The 26504-nt window shown below is 42.0% G+C and overlaps 1 protein-coding gene across 1 annotated transcript in view; it reads right to left on the bottom strand.

Annotated features, from left to right (window-relative positions):
* Positions 1 to 1516: 1516 nt before the first annotated feature.
* KIAA1549L (KIAA1549 like) overlaps positions 1517 to 26504 on the bottom strand; it is a 154471-nt gene continuing 129483 nt past the window's right edge. The window contains exons 18-22 of the mRNA XM_056851136.1: positions 19999 to 20349; positions 16508 to 16605; positions 14140 to 14288; positions 5898 to 6049; positions 1517 to 1942 (exon numbers count right to left, since the gene is read on the bottom strand). Coding sequence (XP_056707114.1) covers positions 1661 to 1942; positions 5898 to 6049; positions 14140 to 14288; positions 16508 to 16605; positions 19999 to 20349 — 1032 coding nt within the window. The 3' untranslated portion in view covers positions 1517 to 1660. The remainder of the gene's footprint in view (positions 1943 to 5897; positions 6050 to 14139; positions 14289 to 16507; positions 16606 to 19998; positions 20350 to 26504) is intronic.

Raw genomic sequence — 26504 nt, 5'->3', positions numbered from 1 at the left:
AAAAATAGTGATTTGAAAAGTCTGAGCTTGTACCAATACTGAGTATCCTGGTTTGATGTTCTGTTTCTCTACCTGTTCAAGCTGGTGTTGTGGCTAGAAGGTTCACTGCAGTTCCTTCTTGACTTTTGCCAACAAAGACCAAAGAAACCCATAAAAGAAAATGAAATCACAGAGCTTTACCAAGTTGGGGATGAATAAACAAATTAATAGAGTAAAGGGCATATAACCTTGTACACCAATGGATACTGATATAACCAGATGGTGTAACACAAGCGAATTCAGTTCCTTCTAAAGTTACATTATGAAGGTTTCTATAGTTCTCCATCAATGATGATTGAGTGAGCACAGAGGCTCATTCTGCTATTGTTTTCTTTAGCAAGGGTTGTATTTGCATGATAATGCATTAGAACAAGGAAGGACATTTATCTTTCAGAATCTACAGCTATGGGTTCAGCAAAATACAACCCCAAACCTTTTTAAACAGAATACTATTTTGTTTAATTCACATAACGTGTTTACTTATTTGCACTTTAATATAATCATCAGGTTGTAGTCCAACAAATGGAGATATGGTGGTTTCTTAAAGATTTCTTTGTGTAGTCTTTGTTCCAATGTAATTCAAGTTAAGTCACAGCTCTGGTTAGCTGTTTCTGGCATCTCTTTAACTAGATGTCATTGTTTATATGAGAGAAAGGGCTGCAGTCTATGTTAAACAGAGGTTTTCTTGTAAAACAGGTGTATTCACTATTCCATGCGGAGCGACTCAAGGTTCTCAAATTTCTAGGGTTACCATGTGTTCAGAATGAAAGCCTTTTGAATGTAGGACACACTCAAAGAATATGTTTTCACTGGTAGGTTTTAGGAAGCTTTTAACACCAATTTACTTCGTCAATTTTCTTTCCTATTTCACAGTGCTGAGAGACCAAGTATTGAAAACACTTCTGTGTAACTCACCAGTAACATTAAACCAGCAATTTAGACACCAATTATGCTAGTATGCGTCTTCCCAGTTCTTTCTTCTGGCTTTCAGATTATGAATGACGATTATGAGTTTAGGGATATTTACAGAGGACTCTCTACAAGGTCCGTTCACATCAAATTCTTACTGTTCAAATGTGGCTTCTGGGCGGCAAGGATTGAGCTTTCTTGCTTTCCTGCAGTCTGTCTTAACAGCACTTTCAAACTGCAACAACTTTAACTACTAAAATATGACTATGCGGCTCTTAATTTTATGACATTACTATTGTTTCTTGATCCAGAAAGATAAGATTTACTTTTTACATGCACAACTTGCTTCAGAATAATCTATATTGTGCTTCTCAAGCTTTTAATATATTGGAACATTAGACAGATATATGGTTCAGTAATGTTTCCAACAACATTGCCTTCACAGAACAAGGAGGTATGTGACAGACAGTTCCATACCATAAATATATCAATATTTAACAAAGAGTCGCTTGGGAATACCTGTCTCAGTGGGCGGAGAGCTGTTTTCCAGACTGACTGCTCTATTTTCTTTCATTTAATAAAAATCCAGAATTGACTGTTTCAGAACAGGGGGGGAAATTGCATCATTTTGGCACAAGCCATCATGACAAAGCTGATCTGAAAGCTAGAGGCTTGCAAAGTGTGTGATACAAACATTCAGCACAAGCAGCCATCAGACCTGAAACTCGAACATGTCTGTCTGTTTCTTGGCTAGCTTAGCAACTTCCTCTCTTATTGCCTTCACCAGAGCAGCAGTAGAAAGGTTGGTGAGAGGGCTGTCAGATGGGTCATTTTCTGATAGGCTCTGTTGAGAAGCAGAAGAGGAAGGCAGGGGGGCTTGCTCTAAGCTGGGATGCATATTCGAGGGCTGGCTGTATTGGCGAGGAAGCCTTGAAGGAGAGTTGTGCTGATAGCGTAGCCGGGAATAAGCATCTATGTAGCCAGGGAGTGGGACCTATAAAAGATAGCAAGTAGACAAAAAAAAAAAGGCTCTCAGATCTACACACAGAATTCCAGCAGTAGTAGTCATGTGGCAGCTAACAATTGCCAAGGCAGATCAGGATTTGATCTGTGAGGTGACCTCAGTTAAACATAGGCCATTTATGCAGGGTCAATTTTCATGCTCGCTCAAAGCTCTTTTTTTAAATGTGACCTATAAAACGCCTATTCCCGGTCCCCGGTGCAAAAGGAGAAATTCCACACACACACCCCACTCGCCTGCTCCTTCGCTCCTTCATTTGCATAGCCATTGGCAATGGTCGCTTGCATAGCTAAGCGGTGTTTGTGATTTTTCATGGTTCCTTCAGTCAATGCTTCGGTGCAGGGGCAGAGCAAATACAAAAGGTCACGTTAAAGGGGCTCTTAAGAAATGCGAAGCAGATATGCGCTGGCTTCGCAGTCACGTCCGGAATGACGGTTCAGTGTGAAAAACTTTTTTTAAAATACGGGGCACTTCAGCCTGGAACGCGCTGCTAATTACCAAGCATAAATGGCCATAGCTAAAAATAAACCACGGTTTCGCATTATGTCTGAACTGAGCCTGTCTGTTTCTCTCGTCTACTGTCACTAATTGCAGTGCACTTTCATTACTATGATGATGGTAGAGATGCTACCTGAAGTTTGTAGGGGGCAGTGTAGAATTTGGATTCATTCCCCCCTTCAGTCTGTAGTACTGCCTGCCTGTATGTGCAAGGATTTTTTTGTGGGCACAAACACCAGAGGGAACCGAGAAGCAATGGCTTCTGTTTGGTTGCTAATCTAAAGCCCACATGAAGCCAGTGAGCCAGCAATCAGATTCATATAAACCCCGTTTAGGAAAGACAGACCTATCAGAGCAATCCTCTTCCATGGCAAGGTCTGACTGAAAATGTAACTAATATGAAAACATCCATGTCAGTTATGTGTTACTCCAACATACTGCCATGTCATTTCAATAATCTTAGTGGGTTTATATTGGTTTAAACTGGAATATTCCAAATACATAGGATTTGCTTGGCCAGCAATCTAATCAGTAAAAACAGCAGTGAAATGTCAAGAAATATTACTAAGTTTTATACAGCATTTGCAGAGTTGAGTGTGTAGAGAAAGACAATGTAAGGTACTGGTTAGAGTATCAGGCTAGGGTCTGTGAGATAGATGGATGGATGGATATAATGCAACAAATTAGATAAGTACCTATTGCCTTTCATTCTGTTTTATATGTGCTTAATTTAAACTTATTTCTTAATTATATGAAGTGAATGTCTGATATCAAAGAATAACCATGACAAAAATGAAAAGGAAGTTCATCAATTTTTCACATTTACAATAATTGGAACTCTACAGTACAGTACAATTATCAGACAAAAGTAGATCTTTAGAAATAATAACTATCCTTGCAAAGTGGTAGTGTGGATGTCATTAAGAGCCTCGCTGTCAGGGAACATGCTAGATATCAAGTTTTGTTGTGCCATATGGTTGCTTGCTCCTGACCATTCACTGCAAGACCCCGATTACTTAATCTACGTGAAGCAGCACACCAATATCTATGGGACAGTACAATGTAAATGACAACAAAATGCAGCCTTTTCAGCTGGCTAAGGGAAACATGATGTAGGCTTATAAAATTGTGCATGGGGTGGAGAAAGTGGATAGAGGGAGGTTCCTCTTCCATAATACTAGAACTTGGCAGCACCCAATGGAAAAACTGGGGAATAGGTTCTGGATAGACAGAAGTAAATATTTCTTTACTCAACAAATAATTAAAGTGTGCCAGTGGAAGTAATGATGGCAACAAGAATAGATCACTTTAGAAGGGTGTTAGACAGAGGTTCATCAATGCCTACTGGCCATGGTGACTGAAAGGAGTCTTCATCTACAGAGGCAGCAAATCAATGAATACCGGTGCTGGAGGCACCAGAAGGGTAAGGCCTTAGCCTCTATGCCATTTCTTTGGCTCTTCATGGCAACTAATTGGCCACTGTGTGAAACAGTGTGCTGGACTAGATGGGGAAGTAGTCTGATCCAGCAGGTTCTACTTAAGTTCTTATGTTTGTGACCAACAAGAAAGCTCACAATTTAGCAAAGATCTATGCTACAGTACAACGCTAGAGGTCCCCCTTTCATCACTTTTTAATTCAGGGCAAGCTTTACAGCTTACCTTCAGACTCAAGGACTAGAGATGCACACAGATTAGCCAAATGATTGTTCACAGTTTCATCCATCCACAGGATTTTTCTTTTCAGTACCAAAGCAGCTTTCAGTACCAAAGCTGATAGGAAGAAAGTAGATTCCTCTGAAATGTGGTGTTGGAGGAGAGTGTTACGGATACCCTGGACCGTCGAAAAAACAACTGACCCTAGAAGCTAAAATGACTAAACTGAGGCTATCGTACTTTGGACATATTATGAGAAGACAAGAGTCACTGGAAAAGACAATCATGCTAGGAAAAGTTGAAGGCAGCATGAAAAGAGGAAGACCCAACAAGAGATGGATTGACTCTATAAAGGAAGCCACGGCCCCTCAGTTTGCAAGATCTGAGCAAGGCTGTTAAACATAGGACACTTTGGAGGACATTGATTCATAGGGTCGCCATGAGTCGGAAACGACTTGACGGCACTTAACACACACACACCAAAGCAGCTTATGAGAAACGATGTGTGGGCATAGGGTGACATGCCTTCAGTGGGTCAATTCACAGTTACAAGGGAAACATTCACATGTATATTTACAATAGGAGAAGTGTGTGTTCAAATATGCATGGAAAATGTGTTGGTCAAACCAGATTTATGGGGCAAACAGGCATTTAGAGACAGAAAACATTTTCATGCCTGCTCATAATAGGGGATGACAAAGTCCTGTGTTACTTTAATGGTTACAGTAACAGTTCCTTCTATCAATAGACAGTTTTAAATAATCCTTTGGAAATTAATGGACATATTCATCTCCTGTGACAGGCAAGAACCCCTGAAAGCCATGTCTATGGAACTTTCTAGGTTCTGCCCATTTTCCAGAAGACCTTATACAAACATAGCAAACTTCTGCTTCTCTTTATTAGCAAATATAGAAGTCAATTCCATGTACGAAACTATTAAACTTGCATGAAATTTGTCTCATGTGGTGTCTACTATTTGCCTGGCAGGAAGCCAAAATGGAAGTTGTATAATTGCCTTCACAGAAATGCAGGAAATTAATCTTATGTGAAGCAGCCTTAAAAGAAGCCCTTTCTTTCATCCATTTTTGCCTTCAGCACAAAGGCTATTGCTACCTTTAGCAACAAGTCCCCACATCTCCCTTTCCCAAGCCATGCTTTGTGGTTGCTGCTGCAATCACTCACCTCCTGGGTTTTTCTGTCTTACCTCATTAAATTAGAAAAGGCTCACTATATAGAATTAAATCAAATGTTTACTATTACCCGTGACAAAATTAGGTAGCTTTAGTGGTATAAATCCTGTCAGACCAGCAAAAATCAGATGAAGACGACATTCTACAAACCCCTATTTACAGGATTAACCTTTCCTATGCTATCTTTGTTCAGGGACTGAATCTTAATCCTATCCATAATATTCTTTGATTTGCATTGTCTTCATTCAACAAAGGTATGGGAAGTCATCCGCAAGTTCTGACTTGCAATTTGGAAAATCCAGCTCCAAGATACACAGAACTACAGAACACTGTTAATGCCTGGGTATGGCCTCTGGTGACTGGGCTAGAACATTTATGTTTCTTTAACACTCCCCTTGACCTCTCATTTTACTTTAGGCAATTGAGAGATAGCCAAATAGCAAAACTAGCAATGGTACATCTAACATCAGTACCCAGGACAATAAAGATACCACCTCTGTGGAAATTTCCCCTTCCAAGTACCTGGCCGGAGTAAGTTCACTATTATTCAATATATAAAACGTAGTAAGTCAAATCTGCACAATTACCGAGTCAGCCCATTGCCCTGGTAATTCATTCTCTCCAGCATAGGACATCCAGGCGGGGTTCCTGTATGCTGTAGGTGGTGTAGGGATGAAATAGCCTGTGAACCCAGGTCGGCTTGCTGCTGGGATTGCAAACACTGCCGGAACTGTGTTTCCTATCGAGAGACACGGAAGATGATTAGTAATCAAAAGGCATTGCAAAGAGTATTTGATATGTTCCATCTAGAAGACGCTATTTTGCATTGGCAACAGAGAGCATTGGCCAAAGACAGAGCATGTATGTTTGTATCTGCACACAGGGCCTTGTTGCTACTGTTGTAGGGAGATGAATTATCCCACAGCAGAATATACCCGGTTGAAGAAGTCAATCCAGAACTGAAACTGCTGCTGACACTGTGGGCATATCAACACCACAGTCACGTTCCAGTGATCATACTGGTCTAAATAGAATGAATGAATACCAGTTGTTAAGCCAATGTATAACCCACCACAGGCACAGTAAAGACTCCTGGGATTTATGCTAGTGTAGAAAGCACTTAGAATAAGCCAAGGTTAAGATGTTGGTGGTCAGGATTCTAGCAGATGTGTGAGGTCATGTAAAACAGCATATATGGTATTTACAAACATTGATTCTAGTGTTACTAGAGATTGTAGCTTCTTTTGTACAGTATATTGGCTGAAATGCTAGTACAGCATTGTTTTCAAATATGCAAATGAGCAGGGAGGCATTTATTACCCTTAGGCAACACAGTCCTACTAAGCGGTGGCAGCAGAGTTCCGAAGAGCACTACAACTGCCTATGGCTACTCTGTGATTTGATGTTTGTGTATATATAGTACTTTGTACATTTCCTGGAGGGGAAATAGGATCTGAAAATACTCCAGTATGAAGCATCAGTCTCTTCAGTCAACATGACTTATACAAAACCATTTGGGAATAAACCGGAATATAGCTGTGATGTGGTCCTTTTTTTGTTGTGTGGACTGATCTTTGGATCATGCTGTCCCAACCACCAGTTACTTAAATTAATGCCATTTCAATCTTCAGTTCAAAATTCCATATGCCCGCATCATTTTACATTAGCACACATTGTTACATGACTATATATACTCATTATGTTTTTTTCCTGATGCTTTCTGGCATGTTATGCTTAAACAGTTTATTTGTCCACTGTGATACTCTTCTTCATCAGCTGGTAAATTGCTGGCTTCTTCAGTCAGTCACTCATGCTCCCTTCAACTTGCATATCTCACAGGTATCTTCTGGAAGAAATTTGGTACTTGTAGGCAACACATGACAGCTTTCAGCTTGAAAGATGTTGCCAAGTGTTAGAAAAAGTATCCATCTTTATCTTCTGTACAGCGAAGCATATCTCCTATGTGCTGAAGGCATCAGCTCTTAATATGTGTGTTAAGTACAAGAAGTATTCAAACTACATACTGTAGCCTTTCTGCTCCCCAAAATCTTAAGCAACAAAGGCATTACATGATAGGTGTGCAATAATGGCTTTCATTTTGTTTTTTGTTAATTTTGTTAAGAGCACATTTTTTACCACTGAGATCAACACCCATTGCTGTCAGCATCTTACACCTCAATATATTTTTTCTGGGCATAAAGACATCCATTTGGCCATTGCTTTGGCACACAGAGGTTAGTCCTATGATTTCTAGGCATAAATGTTACTGGTCTTAGAACCTGATCCAATGCATATTTACTGAGAAGCAAAACCCCCTGGATTCAGTGGGACTTCAGCGTGCATACAACTACAGCTTATAACTCTTTCCTAGGAGACTCCCTTAGAATTGTATTAAATTCTAAAACCATTTTCACAAGTAATACTTTATTATTTGTGCCGTATGTGAATGTTGCCAAGCATAATGAAGGTATATTCTACAAAAGAAATATTTTTTTTTTAAATTTAAATAGAAATAATTCATTTGAGCCACACATGCAAAAACATTGTGAGTAAAGGGTGAGTCAAAAAAGAGAGGCAGGCAGTAATCCTTAATTCAGTGTTATCTGTACTCAATACCTTTATCAACATAGCAAGCAATCTTTTTTATTAACTTATAGCATCCAGGATGCCAATATGAATTCTTATAATGTTCCCTGCTGTTCCAGAACACTTGAGTTCTGTACCTCCCACTTCCAATCTATCTCTATGGATGGATGTCAAGTCATTGAAGAGCAATTAAAAGCTGACAAGGCTGTTCCATTACTGTCATTTGTAAGCAGTGGTCATTGCCTTTCCAGATACCTGTCTGTTAAAAAGAAAACAACCCTACCCTACTTGTCATTACATTGACAAATGTACCTGAGCAACTTGAAACAAAACACTTCACACACATGAGATGTTAAACAGAAACAATATATTTAATAAGACAGTTCCAATTTTTTTCCATTTCAGTTTACAGCACAGTTTCCAGCCTCCGTTGTCTACAATGGGCTTGTCAGAATTGCATAAATGTTGCTTATGAAGTTACATGGGATGAACAGAACCAAGGAGAGCAACGAAGCACCCTTTATTTTGAAGGTGTGTGTGTGTGTGTGTGTGTGTGTGTGTGTGTGTGTGTTAGAGGATCACCACATGTTTGCTTGGAGTCATGTTCCTCTAATAACATAAAACCACTCTGACATGTTATCTCAAAATCTGAATTCAAAAGATTTCACTCCTTGTGAATAGAAATGGTGTAGGATGCATTTATTCTGATGGGAACAACAATTCCAAAAAATTCAATCCCCAAAACAAAACAAAAAACCCCATTTAAGAAACAGAGACATCATATAACAAAGCAGAGTCTCTTGAATTCATAGACTTGGCTGACTGTGGAGATAACAAAAGGAATTTAAATTGGGAAGATATTTTTACTGCTAAAAGCCATTTTCTGTTACCAATATTTATACCACAGCTGTATATTTACACCACACTTTACAATCACAGAAAGGGGGCTTGTGACGTTAAAACCAGGCTGAGGGTAATGATGAACTGCTACACCCTGCTGAGACAATTGTGACCTTCACTCAAGTAGCCACAATTATCCACAGGCTGCTCCCAGAGCCATTCTTCATTCTTACCTTTTTTTGGTTTGGGTAGTTTTCCACTGCTTTACTCCTCACACACATCACCTTTAATCCATGAAACATAAAAACGGGGCTAGAATGATCATATCTTCTCCACATTCAAAACCATTTGATCCTGAGCAGAAGAGGAGTACCAAGTGTTTTTCAACCCCCCAGAATTAAAAATAAAAAGGTCTGCTCCAACGCAAGCACAAAAGGTGACTGATTCACATCCTGACCAACCTCATATTGCCACAAAAGGATCACTCAGAAGCAGGGCCTAACTGTAAATGAATTCACTATCATTACACATTTTTAGTTCTTAAATAACCTTTGCATTCACAATACTTTACATTTCAATCTATTTCTGCAGTGCAATGGCAGGGTTGTGGTCATGCACCAAACCTATGTGACCATATGAACCTCTCCAGTCAGGCGAAGCTGTGGTGGCAAATTTTATTTTAGTGCCGTAGATCTGTGGTAGAATTTCCATTCTCACTAATGTAAGATAATAGCTGAATATTTCTTATACTTTTGGAATTCCCCAACTATCATTCACAGTCACTGATGTTTAGGTTTGTCTGAGGAGACGCAGAGGGAACACAATCCCCATCCTTGTCAAGTTTTAACGTGTGTTTTGACTAGGTTATTAATCAGAGGTTTTAATCATCTACCTAATATAAAAAGGTAGTTTTGTGGGCCATTCAGCCTCCAAACACATATTGCCTAGCCTGCCAATGAGTAACTAAAGTCCAATGGCTTTTTGTATCCCTGGGCTTTATTTTCTGAGGTAGTCAAAGCATGTTGAAAACCTAAACCAAGTGTGAACTTTTCTTTCCACCAAGTGTCACTAAATGAACACTCATATTTGTTTTACCCTTGTTGCATATGGAGAGACACAGTTTTTTGGGGTAGTTTCATGAAGTTAACTACAGCAAAATTTGAAGACCTCCAGTAAAATGTACTGTTGTAGATGCATAGACTCAGAAGCCCTATAAAACCCAGTGTGATGACTCTCAAATAATTATTTTATGAAAGTTAGACTTGCAGCTCCTTAAAAGTTACAACAGTACCCTAAATACTTCTTTATCAGAGCTCAACCTTTGATATTTTCTCAGTAAAGAGCGTTTCTTCACTATCACTCTTATTCTTAGACAGCCATTCAGTGTCTCCAATTACAGATTCACAACTTTAAAAGCTTTAGAATAAAAAAAAACACCTAAAAATACATGTGTTGAGAGGGAAGAATCTCTTGTTCTTCTTCACTCACTACCTTCCATAAACTGCTCTACTAAACTCAAGCTTTTCATAGAAAGTATCAGGTGATAACAAGCACTGCATGAAATTACAGCATAATCTTCCTTTATTTTTTCCATGCAGTATCTGGAAAACAATGTCACCATGTAAGCAGTGCCATCTTATATCAGCTGTTTTCCCAAGGCCAGTCCATTTTACTTCAGTTTATGCACTTTAATTCTATTATCTGATGTATATAAAGCAAAACTAAGAAACTGAGAACTGACATAAAAATTCAGAAGGTTGTAATATTCCACTCTTTCCCAGAAAACAATGGAACATTTTGTGAGACAGAGTGTTCTTTCAAGTACGTGCATATGATTTATCGCAACAATTGCTAAGGAACCTCAGTGACGGTGGGCATAATTACAGACTTGACAGGATGATGAAAATGGTAGGAGTCCTTTAAAAGTCATCAAAAAGTCTATGAATGTCAGGGTCACGTCTGAGTTTTAATTAAGGACATGTACATCTTTTACCCAGCAAACATGGGAATGTTTCATTTTATCATTTTAACATTATCTCAAATTCCACCCAGAGACCCTGAAAAAGTTACCCTAAGTCCTTCTAGAAAAGGAGAGAGTCTTAACTTTGGTCCACAACAAGCACACCACTGGTGGTAAATAAATGTGCCATAGCAGTAATACTTTACCCATTACTGAAATGCAGGCGCCTCTCTTTTGAAGATCAGTATTCCAATCCTAAACTGACCAACTTTTAATACATGTGTCTGCAGGATTTAATACAAGATATTTATCATTTCTTTCAGGGTTTTGCTTTAAACCAAATAAAGCTAGCAGAATGATTTCCTACTAGTGAGCAAGAACCAAACAGGAATCTTTTGCATGGAATATGCCACTGGGAATAAGATGGTGGAGAAGAATAAGGAAACGTAGAATGGAGTTCCCAATCAAGAGGTTCGGACAAAAAGGTGTATGTTCAATTCCACTGGTAAGTACTCTTAAGCATCAGGTTGGAACCACAATGCTAGGTAATGAGGTACTCTCAGAACTATGTCCTATAGTGAAATTGACATGTACAGTCCTACTGTACATCCGTTCCAGAAATGCTCAGCTAAACTGTGCTTTTCAGAAACAACTCATGAGAAAAGTTAACGGCAGCAGTGGACTGCCCGTTAGGGTCTGCTGGATTACTGTGCTTCAGTCTAGCAAAGAGCCTTCACACCACTGGGAGCTGTGACTGGAGAAACACAGCATATCCTTCAACAACATGCAAACTGTGCTAAATGGTCCCACTTGGACTATTTACATGCTTAAAACGAAGTAACATCCTTCAATGCTCCACTGGATCATAGCCTAAGGCAACATAGTGAAATTTCTACAAGCCCTTTATTTCCAATCTGGCGCCAACCCCCCTCCCAAATAAAAATCCATCATTTACACCCAATCGTAAAAACATTACATGGAAACAAGTCCCAGTGGTTTCTATGAAACCTGCTTGTGTGAAAGTGTATTTTGGACTGTGACCTTTGAAACTGCTTTGTTAGGAAACAAGGCCTTTATTGGCTGTTGCAATATTAAATACTAATTTTACAAAAAGAATTAGGGACTTCTGTACTTTTTAGAACAACAGTATTCTGTTTTTTTAATAACTTAGCATTCATAGCTTTATATGCAAAAAAAGGGAAGCTGAAAACCAATAGCTCATTTAGCCCTGTATCATTTCTCTTATCCAAAAGTTTTAGAAACTCTAGCAACAAATATAGTATTCCATCCTGTTTAGTCCATATCTTAAGCACTTGTGGTGTAAAGGGTACCAAACCATTAGAATGTCCTTTGCCTAAGCTTTATGAATGCACTGACATCTTGCATGATACAGGGTTGACTACTTCTTCGTACGGGACCAAGCAGAAGTCCATTTAATTACTAGAGATAGAACTTCATTCAACTGACAATTTACTGCTACTTGTAATTTTCAAAATACAAATGCAGCAGAGAGGGGAACGTTTTTAATGGACTTTTGCTCTGGGTAGGAAGGTGTTACAACAGCAGTTGGCAGAGGCCCGTAGCTGTCCAGATCTGGATGAACACTCAGAATCTGAACACAGTTGGAGAGTGTTAAACCATAGAACATAAGAGGGGAAAGCTACAGAAGAAACAGATCAATAAGCATGGGCATTCTTTCTCCTTTAAGTTTTCATTGGTTTCATTCCAGGCTTCATTCATTAGCCATGGAGAGCAGGGCAATTAAAAAACATGCTTCTAGCCTTTCATTTAGAAATGAATGACTGGTCTTCAACAGGCTTTCTCTATTCAGAGAACCATGTGAACTTATGGCAAGTATTTACTGCTCACTGTGCATTGATGAGGCTAAAAACAGAACGGGGAACTTCCAAAGTAAAATGACTATGGCAGGCAAATTTTATTTTGTTTTAAGAAAAGGAGACACCTCCCTCCCACAACCCGCCCTCCCACTCAGGCTTTCGACACAAGCAGAACAGCTACTCTACCTCTGCTCACCTTTACTTTAATGCACGTGCTTTTTTGTTAGCTAAAGACAGTTGTTGTGTGAATAGCAAGCAAATAGTGTTATTCCAGCAAGTTTCAGAAGCTCTGAAAATCATTTGCTTTCTCCAGACCATCCACGACCCAGGGAACACAAGGGGCCCTTTCCATCAATGTCGGCACCTGCCTTTCCTACTCCTTTGTCCCAGCTACCCAACTGTCCCTCCTTTGGACGACATAAACACCTCAGTGGCCTCCTGAACAATCTCAATAATCTTCTTCAGTGATCTTAGATGAAATAGGCTTCAACAACTGGAAGCTTTATTTAGTGAACACAGGAACACTAACAAAATGGCAGATCAAAAATGGCAGTTACAATGTAAAATAGAAGATGATCCCAACTCATACATGCACAGGCTTATACAAATATTTAGAGTGTATAAGTCCAGTGTGCCTAAGGAGTTATGCAATGTCTGTCATGTTTCCTTAATACCGAAGAGATTTGAGTGGTTGGCGTAATCAAAGAGATTTGCTGGGGCCAAAGCTCAATGGCAGAGTACATCCATTCCATGTATAAGGTCCCATGTTCAATCCACAGCATCTCCAGTTAGAAGGGTCTTAGGCAGAAGTTGCTGGAAAAGTTTTCTGGCTGAGACCCCGGAGAGCTCGTGACTTAAGAGTAGACAGCACTAGGCTAGATGGACCAGTGGTCTGACTTGTATACAGAAGCTTCTTACATCCATGTAAGTTCAAATTCTTTGCTGAAGCTTCTCGTTGCAAGCACAATCTGCTTGCTTTCTAGCCTCCAAACAAAAGCCCTAAACATATGACCATATTCAGCTTATTAATTATGTGGTGAAGTCAGTCTGAGTTGAATGGCCACACTGGGCAAAACTTCTGTCACATATCAAGACATCCTAACGCAACCCATTTTGGAGTGGTTTGCAAGGACCTGCTGGCTTGCGTTGAAACAATTAATATAACGTGCTTACTATCAATTCAGGATGGCTTCACTACACTGAGTTGAAAGTGGTCATCTGCGCTGGTTGTTTCCAAAGATAACGTGTGGCCCCTGGGTCAATGCAAAGTGGCCCTCAACTCCAGAATAAGTAGCCATTGCAACGGAAACTGACTACCTTACATGGACATCAGTTCTCTGTACTGCGGCACACCTTCAGTTCCAAGATCCTGCCTCAGAAAGATGACAATTCCAGGTGCTTCAAATAGAACGACCATGTCCTTCTTCCCCATTCTTTCCCACATTAGAAAGCTTTTATCCTTTTATTGATCCTCCTCCTCCTCAAGCCTTCAAGAAAGCCATTTAACACAGTTCTACCCAAGGGTGTTTGAAACATCTCACACGCTCGTCTCTATGCCATACAGACTTAGATGTGGTCTCTGTTTGTACCGCATGCGTTTTTCACCTGAGTAATTCAAAGCTGATTGATCCAATGGAGCCACAGATACTGGGGCTCTTGATACTGGGACAAAAGGGGCATGATCATGCGGCTGTATCTGTTCAGTCCCACTGGACTCTGAAATTCTTGTCTTGCTGCCAACATCAGATGTCGACCTGCATGATATACATACATGGAAAATATCAGTCATTCCAACATCAAGCAAACATCAGCTGTGCTCTACAACCAGTTTACACTGGACCAGGCTGTTTCAGAGTAGCCTGTGATTTGAAACATTGCCAAGAAACACCTTCAGCCATACAGTAATTTTTTGGGTTTTTTTTTACAAAGAGAGCATTGTAAAGTTTCCACCAACATACTTGGCCATCTTAGCTTTGAGGCGATGCTCTCAAATGTCAGGGCTTGGTCAACATTTTATAACAACACTCTCATTCGCTATTCCATCATGAATGACTCACAGGGTGTTCCTATCCCTGGCTTTACCATGCGGTATTGGGTATTCAGGTGTGATGCCGCATCCAATGGCCAGATGATCTCCCAGTCTAGTGCTTTTACATCAATAAGGTTTCAGATCGTGCCAACAGCCATATTAGCCGGATGCTATGTCCAAATCCCGATGGCCTCTGCTTATGTATTTGCGGACCCTCAGAACTCGAGGACCTCCCTCATTACGTGTTGTACAGTAAATATGTAGAAGGTCTTAGAGAGAGAATCTTGCTTTTTGCTTTGACATTTCTGCAGAGCTCAGTCATTACCTCACAGCTCATGGCTTACAGCTGGGATACAGGGCTTTTGCCCTGAATTCCCAAAAAATACATCTGGATGTGATATAGCATGAATATTAGAAAATACACTGGTCTCATAGAAAATCTAAATATACGACCATATAAAAAGAGTGTTCTCAGTGTATGGTTTCTGTTTCTTAGATACAGTCTATTTTAGCTCACTACTAACCATCAGTTCTACCTGACAGTGAAGAACGCACATGGCTGCCAGTGTTCCACAGCTCATTGATATTTCAGCATGATTGTCATGATATCACCGGCAGCCAATCAGGATAGCTCAGCTATTTCTGTACTCTTGTGCCAAACCACAGTAAAACACAACGTGTGTGCTAAGCTTGGCCTTTGCAGACTGCTTGATGTAAAGCACCATCCGAAGACCAAGGGATTTCATCAGCCTGAACTGTGCAACTGCTAATCAGAAATGAATGGCATGAGGTACTCTATCAATCAGCTACCTGTGAGGAAACAGAATTTTTAAAATGCTGTCCACCGGCTTCTGCAGCTGCTCAGGCTGAAATGAATGGAGGCTGCCCAACAGCAATGCCTAGAGAATTATGCACGAAATATTGAAATTGACTGTTAGAGGTGATTTATATTTATTGAGCTTTTTAACTGCAGATACGAGATGTTATAGGAACAAACCCTTTAAATGTTTCCAGAGTGCCAAAACCAATTTTAGCAGGCAGTCCGTACATTTTGTGCTCCCTATACTTGGGTCATCTTAAAAGAGAAAAACAGGAAGGTTTATAAGTCATTCACTTATTTTACAGAACAGCTAATCTGACGTTATGCCTTTATAATCAAGGACGTAAATCATGGTTTAAGTCAGTAGTTCTCAACCTGGGGCCATATGGCCTCCTGGGGGGTCCCAGGATATTCCAAGGGAGCCACAGTCAAAAATTGAGTAAATGGGGGACCATGGCACAAGACTAGGGGGCCACAGTGGGAAGTGAGAAGTGAAGAAAACAGAAAAGTGACCGAGAAAACAGAAAAGAAAAAAGAAAACAGAGAAGTGAAGAAATCAGAAAACAGTGGTAGAGGCTTTGTTCTCCCTTGTATGTGAACACTGTTGTTTATTAGTGTGTTGTATTCCCTTTTTGTGGGGTGTTTTTTTATAAATTTCAGTTTTCCAATAATAACTGCATGTGTGCATTTTGTGTGGCTGTTTATACTTCTTTGTTCCTTGGCTATTTACAAACATTTAAATAGCTACCTTTCTTCTGATAGGACAGTGGGGGCACAGGAACGAAACAAGGTCAGAAGGGGGCCACAAACAGAAAAAGGCCGAGAACCACTGGTTTAAGTGATACTAGAGCATACAATTGGTATATGTATTAGGCATCTTAGCGGGTTTGCAGGTGAATGAGAAATACCCATTTCTTACTCTTGTTTGCTTGCTTGCTTTTAAATAAGTAAGAAATAAAACTAGGTGAGAATCTGAAGTTTTTAAAATGATGTTGCTTGATAACAATTTCACAAATGTCTCTTCATAACTAGGCATACAGCCTTCTCTGCGTGAATATAAGATATTATTTGCCACAGTGGGGGACATTTAAAATTCTCAGCTGAAACATTTAACAGCATAGTACCTCCTAAGAGAGGTGACAGCAACAGGTCCTGTTCTGGGAGGCACAGGAGGAGGTGGAGAACCCATCACCATTTCAGGGAGTGGAGAAAACCTGTAAGCCTGTTAAAGAAGGGAAGAAACAATGAACATTTCCTCAAAAATCTATACTGCCTTGCAGTATAGATACAGCAGTAGCATGTCAGAAAAACTGATTAAAATCTGTGCTATATCAGTACTCTCCAACCTAACATGTTTTAGTACTTCCTAAAACTGCAAAATCACAATGTTCTTCACTCGAAGTGTCAAACCCCAATACAGCAAACAAAACTGCTTGTGAGCATTCATTTATATCTCAGTTTTCCTTTTGTGTCTTTATGGGGAGGGGGAATCTTTTTCATATTCCCTGATCCATGAAAAACAAGGTACTTTCTTATGATAATATAAAGATGCCAATTCTAAAAGGAAAAACAAAACACCAGAGCAAAATAAACCAGAAGATCAGAGGCCATCAGATCAGTTACCCAGCCTCTGACAAGGCCAGATTTATAAGCAGAAGAGATTATTTTTATACCCCACTTTTCTGTACCTTTAAGGAGTCTCAAAGTGGCTTACAATCACCTTCCCTTCCCCACAACAGGCACCTTTGAGGTAGGTGGGGCTGAGAGAGTTCGGAGAGAACTGTGACTAGCCCAAGGTCACCCAGCAGGCTTCATGTGTAGGAGTAGGGAATCATAGAATCAGAGTTGGAAGGGACCACCAGGGTCATCTAGTCCAACCCCCTGCACAATGCAGGAATTTCACAACCACCTCTCCCACACACACCCAGTGACCCCTACTCCATGCCCAGAAGATGGCCAAGGTGCCCTCCCTCTCATGATCTGCCTAAGGTCATAGAATCAGCATTGCTGACAGATGGCCATCTAGCCTCTTCTTAAAAACCTCCAGGGAAGGAGAGCTTACCACCTCCTGAGGAAGCCTGTTCCACTGAGGAACCGCTCTGTTAGAAAATTCTTCCTAATGTCTAGACGGAAACTCTTTTGAGTTTGATCACAAACACCCCTCGTGAATCAGTGCAGCCATGTCAAAGTGACACAGGGCAATCTTTTGTAAGGGTTAAACTGTGGCAGCTGAACATGTCATTGACCTTTAAGTAAACAATAAGGGATGGATCAGAAACAAATTGTCTTCTGGTTTCTTACTATATAGGTGTTCCCAGTAGTGTGGATGATAAATCTCGGCCAGTTCTTTCTATTTTAATGTTGTGGTAACAATAATATCAGTATTTCTCTAGGCATTTATACAGAAATACTGTTTTCATTATGAAACCTGAAATGTCTTCTATAGCACAAGAACAAAACTATCTACATCAAAGCAAAACAGAACAAACTTACCTTTAAACACACACACACCACCACTGCAAATTCTAGGCTGCACTATTTCACAAGAAAGTCACTATTTCACAATTTGAAACAATAAATGTTTTGTCAGTTCCCAAACGATTATTAATTCTCCTTTGTCAGACATGAATCAAGTCTAATATGTATTTGAAAATAAAATTAAACATTTTGGTAAAACATATTTTCGAAGATTATTACTAAAGAATCCAGGACCTTTATATTCAATAGCAAAGGAAGCAAGTTTGTGTCTATCTGACATACAATATGCTTTTATTCCATCCTTTCTCCAAGGAGCTCAGGGCAGTGTACGTTGTTCTCCTGCACACCCACTTTTCCCTCATAACACTCCGGTGAGGCAGGTTAGGCCAACAGTGATTGACCCAAAGTCACCCCGCAAGTTTCATGACAGGTGGGAAAGTGGAGCCAGGGGCGGGGTTAGGAAGTGCAGCTAGTAAGGAGGAGGGAGGGAGGGCAGCCAGAGACAGAGGGGAAGAAGTAAAGGGAGACAAAATGGCATTTCCCCTGTCTGTGAATCTTCATGGGTAATTTTCTAATGGAGATCTGTCCCAGTTAGGAAACAGAAGGTCACTGACCTACTATTTACACTGGTCTTCAGTATAGGTGTTAGCAAGCTTTTGCGTTCATCCATCTGACACACTGAAGCTGGAACTCATGCATACTTAGGGTTGCCAAGTCCCCCTTCGCCACCAGCGGGAGATTTTTGGGGTGGAGCCTGAGAGGGCAGTGTTTGGGGAGGAAAGGGACTTCAATGCTTTAGAGTCCAATTGCCAAGCGACCATTTTCTCCAGGTGAACTTATCTCTATTGGCTGGAGATCAGCTGTAATAGCAGGAGATCTCCAGCTAGTACCTGGAGGTTGGCAACACTATCTATACTGCCAGGCCAACCCATCCTCTTTGTTGGACAATTTAAAAAGTGTCTAGAAGATGCCATTAGACATATAATGTTTAAATCAAGCAATAATATGTAAATACGTGACTGTCTGTAACATTTTACAAATATTATTCATATAATTCTGGGTGTTGTGGGTTATGTATTTTGTATGGTTTTAATCTGAATATTGTTAAGGTCTATGACTAAAACATTAATAAAATTGAGCTTGAGCATATAGATTCTTACATCTTTATGAACTATTCTCAAAAAGCTAATTGTTCTTTTCACACTACGAAAGTATCTTTGCAAGATTTTGCCTTCCCGCCCTTGCAGACAATTATCCTGTTTATTCACTAGGAGTCATTTAGAATATGGACTCAATATGGCAGTAGATGTCTATGGTCCAGTGATTTTTACTCTGGCCACATCTTGAAAGCCTTGGTTTGTCTGTTAATTCATTTTAGAATCTTCAGACTCTATTCTTAATTTCAGTACAATGAACCAAGGCAGTTACCGGACAAGAAGCAGCTATTTTAAAAGTATATGCTTACAAAATTGTCAGTTTAGTCACATCCAGATGTTGAAAAAAAAATCTGTTCTGAAAAATAAAGTTGACATTTTATTCTGCTCATGTTAAAAAAACGCAGAAGCATCACTGAGCCTTTATTTGGAAAAGCTAATATTGGTTATCATCTCAAAATAATTGTCTGTATCCAGCCATGCTGTCGTGTAGCCTTAAAGAGAACGTAGGTTTTCTTTAAAAGAGGTGGAGATTTCTACTGATTTCCCCCCTCCACTTCAGGCCACTGATCACTGCCTCAATTTTGTTCCTGGAGGTTGGCAGCCCCTCTGGAACAGCACAAAGTGGAAAGTGCAGGTCTACAATGGGAAGGGAAAATCAGCAGAAATCTCCACTCTCTCTTAAGAAAACTAAAGGGCCCTTAAATCTTCTGAACTGTATGGATGGATGCAGACCACTCATTAACCCAACAAAACCCATACAATTCAGCACAAACCTGGAGTAATTACATTAAATATACTATGTGAATGGCCAAAAGAGACACTCTCTTCATAGTCAAGAAGGTACAGAATTCATATAGACATAAATTATGCCAGCACAGGGTTGTTGTTTTTTATCTTGCAACTGTGTTGTTTTTTTTAACTACATTGGAGAATACTAGTATTGCCACAACCGTTTTGTAAATCACCAAACATTCACTTACAGGTCTTGGCAAACTGTACTGATAAACCTCTGGTCTATATGTAGGTACCCACTGTATTCCCCCTCTGGGTCGAGATATGGTACCAGGCGCACTGGTCACAACTTCAGAGTATGGCAAGTGCTGCGTAGAACTGTAAGGGTCTTGTTGCCTGCTCTGACTGCCATGGCCTGCTGAAGCCAGACTAAACGCTTCTTCCAATAGCATGTGCATCTGTTGTCTGACTTCATCAATGGATGGTTGAGAACTCAAAGTTGATGTCTCTGAATGGCCTTTTGCTTGATGGGGTCTGGTGTAATTTCGAGGCTCATTAATACGGTCAACATTTGTTTCTTCTATCATTTCAGGTTCAGTCTGTTGGATAAAGCAAGAACATTTAATAGAAATGTCTGGACCATCTTTTAATGCGCATTGCTTTGCATAAGATTTGTACACTGTTTTTATTTATGTTTGAAAGACTGTGAAGTTTTTCTTTAGAAGTACACATGAAGACATGAAGCTGCCTTATACTGAATCAGACCATTGGTCCATCAAAGTCAGTGTTGTCTACTTAAACTGGCAGCAGCTCTCCAGGGTCTCAGGCAGGGGTCTTTCACATCACCTACCTGCCTAGTCCCTTTAACTGGAGATGTCGGGGATTGAACCTGGGACCTTCTGCATGCCAATCAGATGTTCTACCACTGAGCCATGGCCCCTAAGTACTCTCTCATCATCCTTTTGAACATATCCATAACTGATTGATATATCAATAACTATGGGGTTATGCTCTTGAGCCCTCTTTGCCATCTGGGTAGTCAGTGAACCAAGGGAAGAAAAACTGGGCTGTATCTTCTGTTGCAAATGTGACTTCTCAGCCTTAGGAGGGCATTTTGGAATGAAAAGATAAAACGGTTCACTGTGTGTCTGCCTTCTTCCCTTTTTAATCCAAATCTCCACAATCCCGCTCTAAGCACTAATTTTATCTAGTACATTTTTAGTCTGCCCTTACTGCAGGGTGTCAGGATACCACACATGGTTCTCCCCTCCTCCTTACAACAACCCTGTGAGGTATGACAGAGTCTAAACTTACATTATTACTTTCAGCTTCGCTGACACACACAAACTCCCTCACCATGTTAAGATGTGTGTACAGTATGTGATGCTTTGTAACACTATATAAGCTGCTCTCCTGATTACCCAGATTTTTGGGCTGCCCCCAGCACTGCCATGTGTGGTAAGGCAATATGTGCACTTATACATATGTCTGGGTGATTGTGCCCCACTTTCCAACTTGGCCCAAATTAATACTATGCTAGCCTGACCTGGATGGCTCAGGCTAGCCTGATCTTGTCAGATCTCAGAAGCTAAGCAGGGTCAGCCCTGGTTAGTATTTGGATGGGAGACCAACAAGGAATACCAGGGTTGCTGTGCAGAGGAAGGCACTGGCAAACCACCTCTGTTAGTCTGAAAACACCCAAAAAGGGGTCGCCATAAGTCGGCTGCAACTTGACGGAACTTTACACCGCCTGACCATATGACAGAAACATGGTTTCTGCTGCCTCTCACTTCTAAGAGTTGCTGACCTAGGTTTTACATCCAGCTGAAAGGAATACACTCAACTTTGGCAAAGACCAATATGAGTGGCAACTAAGGGACTAGTGCTAACATGCCAATGCTTCTAAAGCAAGTTTGGAAGAAGTACTGAAATCCTGAATATGCTATAATTAGATATGGTATTACTGAAAGAAGTAATTAGCACACTCAAGCAATCAGGTTTGAATCTCCACTCTGCCATGGAAGGTTGCTGGGTGACCTTGGGCCCGTCACACACTCTCAGCCTAAACTACCTCACAGGGTTGTTGCGAGGATAAAAGGGAGGAGAGGAGAATGATTTAAGCCACTTCAGGTCCCCCACTGGGGAAGAAAGGCAGGGTATAAATGAAGTAAATAAATAAACAAATGAGGCATAAAGCAACAGTATTAAATATTACAATGCCCATGTTAAGATGCTGATATTTGAAACGCCTGCACTCCCACTGTTCATTACTCAACAAAGACATGGGAGAAGCCAGAGATAAAGCAGTAGGGTAAAGCAAAACTGATTACATGAACCTATTTGTGCATGTTAAGACCGAAGAACCATTTTGATTTTTTGCTACCTCCGTGTTCTCCATTTTGTGTGCCCGGGAATCAGCATTCAGTAGTTTTTCCACACAGGCCTAGCTCATTTTGTTCTCAAAACACCACCTATAGCTTTTTCCATCAACAGGCCTGTCTATCAAGGTCACTAGCTCATACCATGCTAATTAACGGAGTGAGAACATCAGTGTGAAGAAGGAAGGGGTGAGATCACTCATCTCCTCTGGGAGCCTTATTCTGGCTCAGACCGGTTTAAATCATCTAGAGACTTCTCCCAAATATCCATCCTGATTGGGAGTTGAGGGTCACTTGTCCTAGATTCACTTTTCCTTAAGTTTTACTATGCCTCACAGTAGTTAAGCTTCCTTCATACTTTGATTTCAGCATGTTACTCTGAAACCTTTAAGATCCATCTTGTCACGTAACAACTTAGTAAGTATTATTTGGCCAGCTAGATTTATTGTTTTATTATTTCCATTTGCCTACTGACTATGTAACTTGTATTTTAACCTTTTGCTTGAACTTTTCTATCAGTACGCAATGGCTCCGCACTTACTGGAGCCGGGTTTGCGGGTCCGCACCAGGAGCCGGAGGTCTGGCTGGCTCCGACCATGTCTGGGGGGGGGGGAGTTCGGGAGGAGGGACGCTGGCAGCGGCCTCTCCGCCCCTGGTTCCCGGAGGCTGCGACGGCAGCTTTGTGAGCCAGCTGCGGCAGCGTCAGTCTGGGTGCGGCCGGCTTCAAGTGTGGGGAAATGGCGACAGCCAGCCGCACTGCTGGCTGCATGTCGGGCGTCAGCCCCGCCCACCTTTTTGAATGGGCCAATCAGGGCCCAGGGGGCTCGTTCTTCCCTGGCCGGCAGCAAACAGACCTGAGGTTTTCACTCAGGTCTGCCGGCTGGGTATATCTTGCCTGCCCCTCTCCTGGCCCAGCCAGTCCTCCGCTGAGTTTGTTGGGTTTAATAATTTGCTTGTCAGCCAATATTACCTTCTTGGCCAAGCATGTCGCGGGGGTGGACAACAACCTTGCAGATGGGTCATCTCGCCTCCAGGAGGAGAGATTGTGCAGTCTGGCCCCAGGAGCGAATCTGCACCCGGACCCATTCCCGGAGGAGCTACGGGCTCTTGGCACGGAGACATAATGGAGGGGATTTGCAGCTCAGTTGCACCATCCACATTCAAGTCCTACTCGGTGGTGGCTGCAGCCTTTCTGTCATTTTCAAGGAGTAATGGGGCCTGGCCTACATCTGAAAGGATGGTTTTGCAGTATTTAGCTGAAGGGATGGTTTTGCAGTATTTAGCTGACATGAGGTGTCATGGGCTTGCTCCCAAGACCATCCTAAGTCACATGGTGGCCATCACATTCTTTAGTAAGGCCCAGAGTTTCACTGATCCCAGCAATTCCTTTTGGGCTTGCAGGGCAGCAGAGGGATGGAAGTGCTTGGAAGTGCTCCTGATGACAGGAGACCCATCACCCTCAGAATTTTGTCAAAGCTTATAAAGGTGTTGCGCAAGATATATTTCTCTGACTTTGAGGTCACCCTTTTTGAGGCTGCTTTCACCCTAGCATTTTATGGGGCACTGAGGGTGGGGGAGCTAGTAGTGGGATCTGCCTCTGATAGGTAGGGTTGGGCCTTACGGTTTCAAGGGCAGGTCTGTAGTCCATATCACCATTGTTCGCTCAAAGACGGACCAGAAGGGAAGGAGTTGCATCATAAGGTTGGGAGTGGCGCCTTTGCATAAACTCTGTGCCGTCAGGGCTACCTCGGCCTTTTTGGCAGTAAGACCGAGGGGGGGACGGGCCATTTCTACAGCACGTGGATGGTTCCCCTTTAACCCGCTATCAATTTGTAAGTGTACTCTGGCTAAGCTTGGCTTGTCCCCAAGCGAATTTGGCTTTCACTCTTTCAGGATTGGGGCTGTGTCTACTGCGAAAGCATGGGGATTTACAGAGCGTGTGATTAAGGCGATTGGAAGGTGACGCTCATCAGCTTATAAGAGTTATGTCCGGCCATTGTCTGGCTCTCATTAACGGTTTCTGTTTTAAGTTCCAGCTGGAAGGTGGCAGTGGGTGTGTCTTTGCGGCCACAGTATTGTACACTGGGCTGGGGTTCATGCGGTGGGTTCTGGTTAGGGAAGACACTTGGGCCTGGATGATTGGATAGAAGTGCAGTGGCTTGGCGTTCATGGGATGAGCTGGGAGTCCCTGTTACCACACATGCAGTGCAAAGTACGCCAGCATGGAGTACCGGCCATCATCGTGGTGCAACTAGGAGAAAATGACCTGGGCAAAACGAAAGGCAACACCCTGCACGAGGCAGCAGTGAGGGATCTGCAGGCCTCGTGAGGTCAGACATGGGGAAAGGTGGACCTGGCAGGCGCCCCAGAGAAGATGGACGTTGGCTATTGGCAGGGCAGCGAAGGCCCTTGGCAAAGATGTTATTCACCACCCGGACCTGTCGAGTCACCTGGAGGCCTTGTTTCACCCAGACGGTGTGCATCTGTCCTTGTGGGGTATGGACATTTGCAGGACGTCCAGCACAGACTATGGGTTGGTTGCAGCGTTAGGTGTTGGCGGGCATTGTCTGGAAGCTCACACCCTTCCAGCCTCCTCTTGTGGCAGTTTGGGCATGGGGCCGGATCCTGTTTGGGGAAAAGCTGGCCTGCATGCCCCTTTTTCCCATGCTGGGGACCCCAATAAGGGGTTTTGGGGGAGGCCTGGAGTTGGACATGCCCAATCGGGGCTGTAGGGATTTCCTCCTCCCAAGTGGCAGTGGACCACACAGTGGCTGCTGTCCAAGTGGGTCCTGGATACTGACATCTCAGGTTGCGCCCAGCAGGGGGCTGGGCGCAGGATACATCAGCTGGCATCAGGTCACCTGATGTCAGGATACCGCCTCCATGCTTGCCAATGCCTAATGCTGTAACCAATAAAGTGGCCAGTTTCAATCCAACCATGTTTGTATTGTGATTTTTATACTACTTAACTTTGCACTCGTGTTGGTCTGGGGTTCTGGGCTATGTTTGGTGTTTTGGGTGGGGGGTGGGTGACCCCTGTGGATGGGGGCAGACCTCAGGAACCCCTGCTTGGCCTGAGCCTGCAAGGCTTTTTAAGCTACATTGTTTGAGTTCACTGTCCTAACCCAGAGCTGTTCAGTCACTCTACCGGTACCAAGACAGGGTTTCTGTCTCCATATGGTGGCAGCGTCGTGGCTCAGGTCCAGTTTACTAAACCGTAACTTACATGTCAGTAACAATGGCAGTGCTTTGTTATTCTGTACAGAAAAGGGATGGAGTCTAGGTTTACTGCAGGGCTAGGTGCAAGTCCAAGGCACCAGGCCGCTGGCAGAGTTATGCCAGGAAGAGTGGCTGAACTAGAGGTAACCGTGCAGGGAGACACCGAGACTCATCACCAGGAGTTGGAGGAAGACATTATGGGTGCCAGGCTCTCTCAGGACAGAGATGAGCTCCACTCAAGTCAACAGGCAATGAGGAATCTTGCCAGCAGTGATACTTCCAACAGGTCAGACGCAGATGAAGAAGAAATTGCACTGGCGGCTGGTCAGGAGCACTGGTAGATAAGGCCAGAGGAAGTCCAGAAGCAAGGGCAGCATCCGACTGATGTGAACCAGTCGGAGGATGGCAGAGCCAGCAGTTTCATGGATGGAAGGCCTGTAGCTGAGGAGGGAGACCTCAGGGGTGTGATGCAAGGATTTTTGGAATATCAGAAAACCATGTTTGGATATTTAACAGCTCAAACCAACCTGCACCAAGCAGAGAAATGGGACTGTAGAAAATTGCCTAAGTTTCATGCTGGTGAGTATGTGCTTACCTACCTGACTTTGTTTGAAAATGCATGCCGAAAAGATCCAAATCAAAATTAGGGATTCAAAATATCTGAGTCGCTAGTAATACAAAAGTTTAAGTCCAAAGGCAGGGGTAAGATCCACATGATGTTTTGGCAGATGACAGCTTAAGCCATTGTACAGACAAATTGTTGTAGCATATCAGAAGAATTCTTTGGGGTTAGATTCAGACTCCAGTTATAGAGCTTGAGGCTTGAATGAAAACAAAAGATGTTCCCCCCAAACTTGGGGCAAAGGAAGGATGATGTAGTTGAACTAACTGGTAAGCGCCTTTATTTGCTGAAGGTGAGAAAGGAAAGAATTCCAGGGTTATATGCAATTATCTCCAAATAAGGAATAGAAGGGATAGGAAGAGGAGTGTTGGAGGCAGTCTTAGTTACTTTACTAAATAGGGATTTGTGACAGGAAATTTCATAGTCCAGATTAAATCGCTCTGGGCTAGGAACCTGTTAGCATGAAACGAGAATGTTTGCTTTCAAGAGTGTCAGTGATAAGGGTCAGCCAGATCATTTGCACTAAAGTACTGTA

Source organism: Euleptes europaea, chromosome 6, assembly GCF_029931775.1.
Source record: "Euleptes europaea isolate rEulEur1 chromosome 6, rEulEur1.hap1, whole genome shotgun sequence".
In the NCBI taxonomy this organism is placed as follows: domain Eukaryota; kingdom Metazoa; phylum Chordata; class Lepidosauria; order Squamata; family Sphaerodactylidae; genus Euleptes; species Euleptes europaea.
Note: the sequence above shows the minus strand (reverse complement) of the source record. Positions and strands in the feature narration are given on the sequence as shown.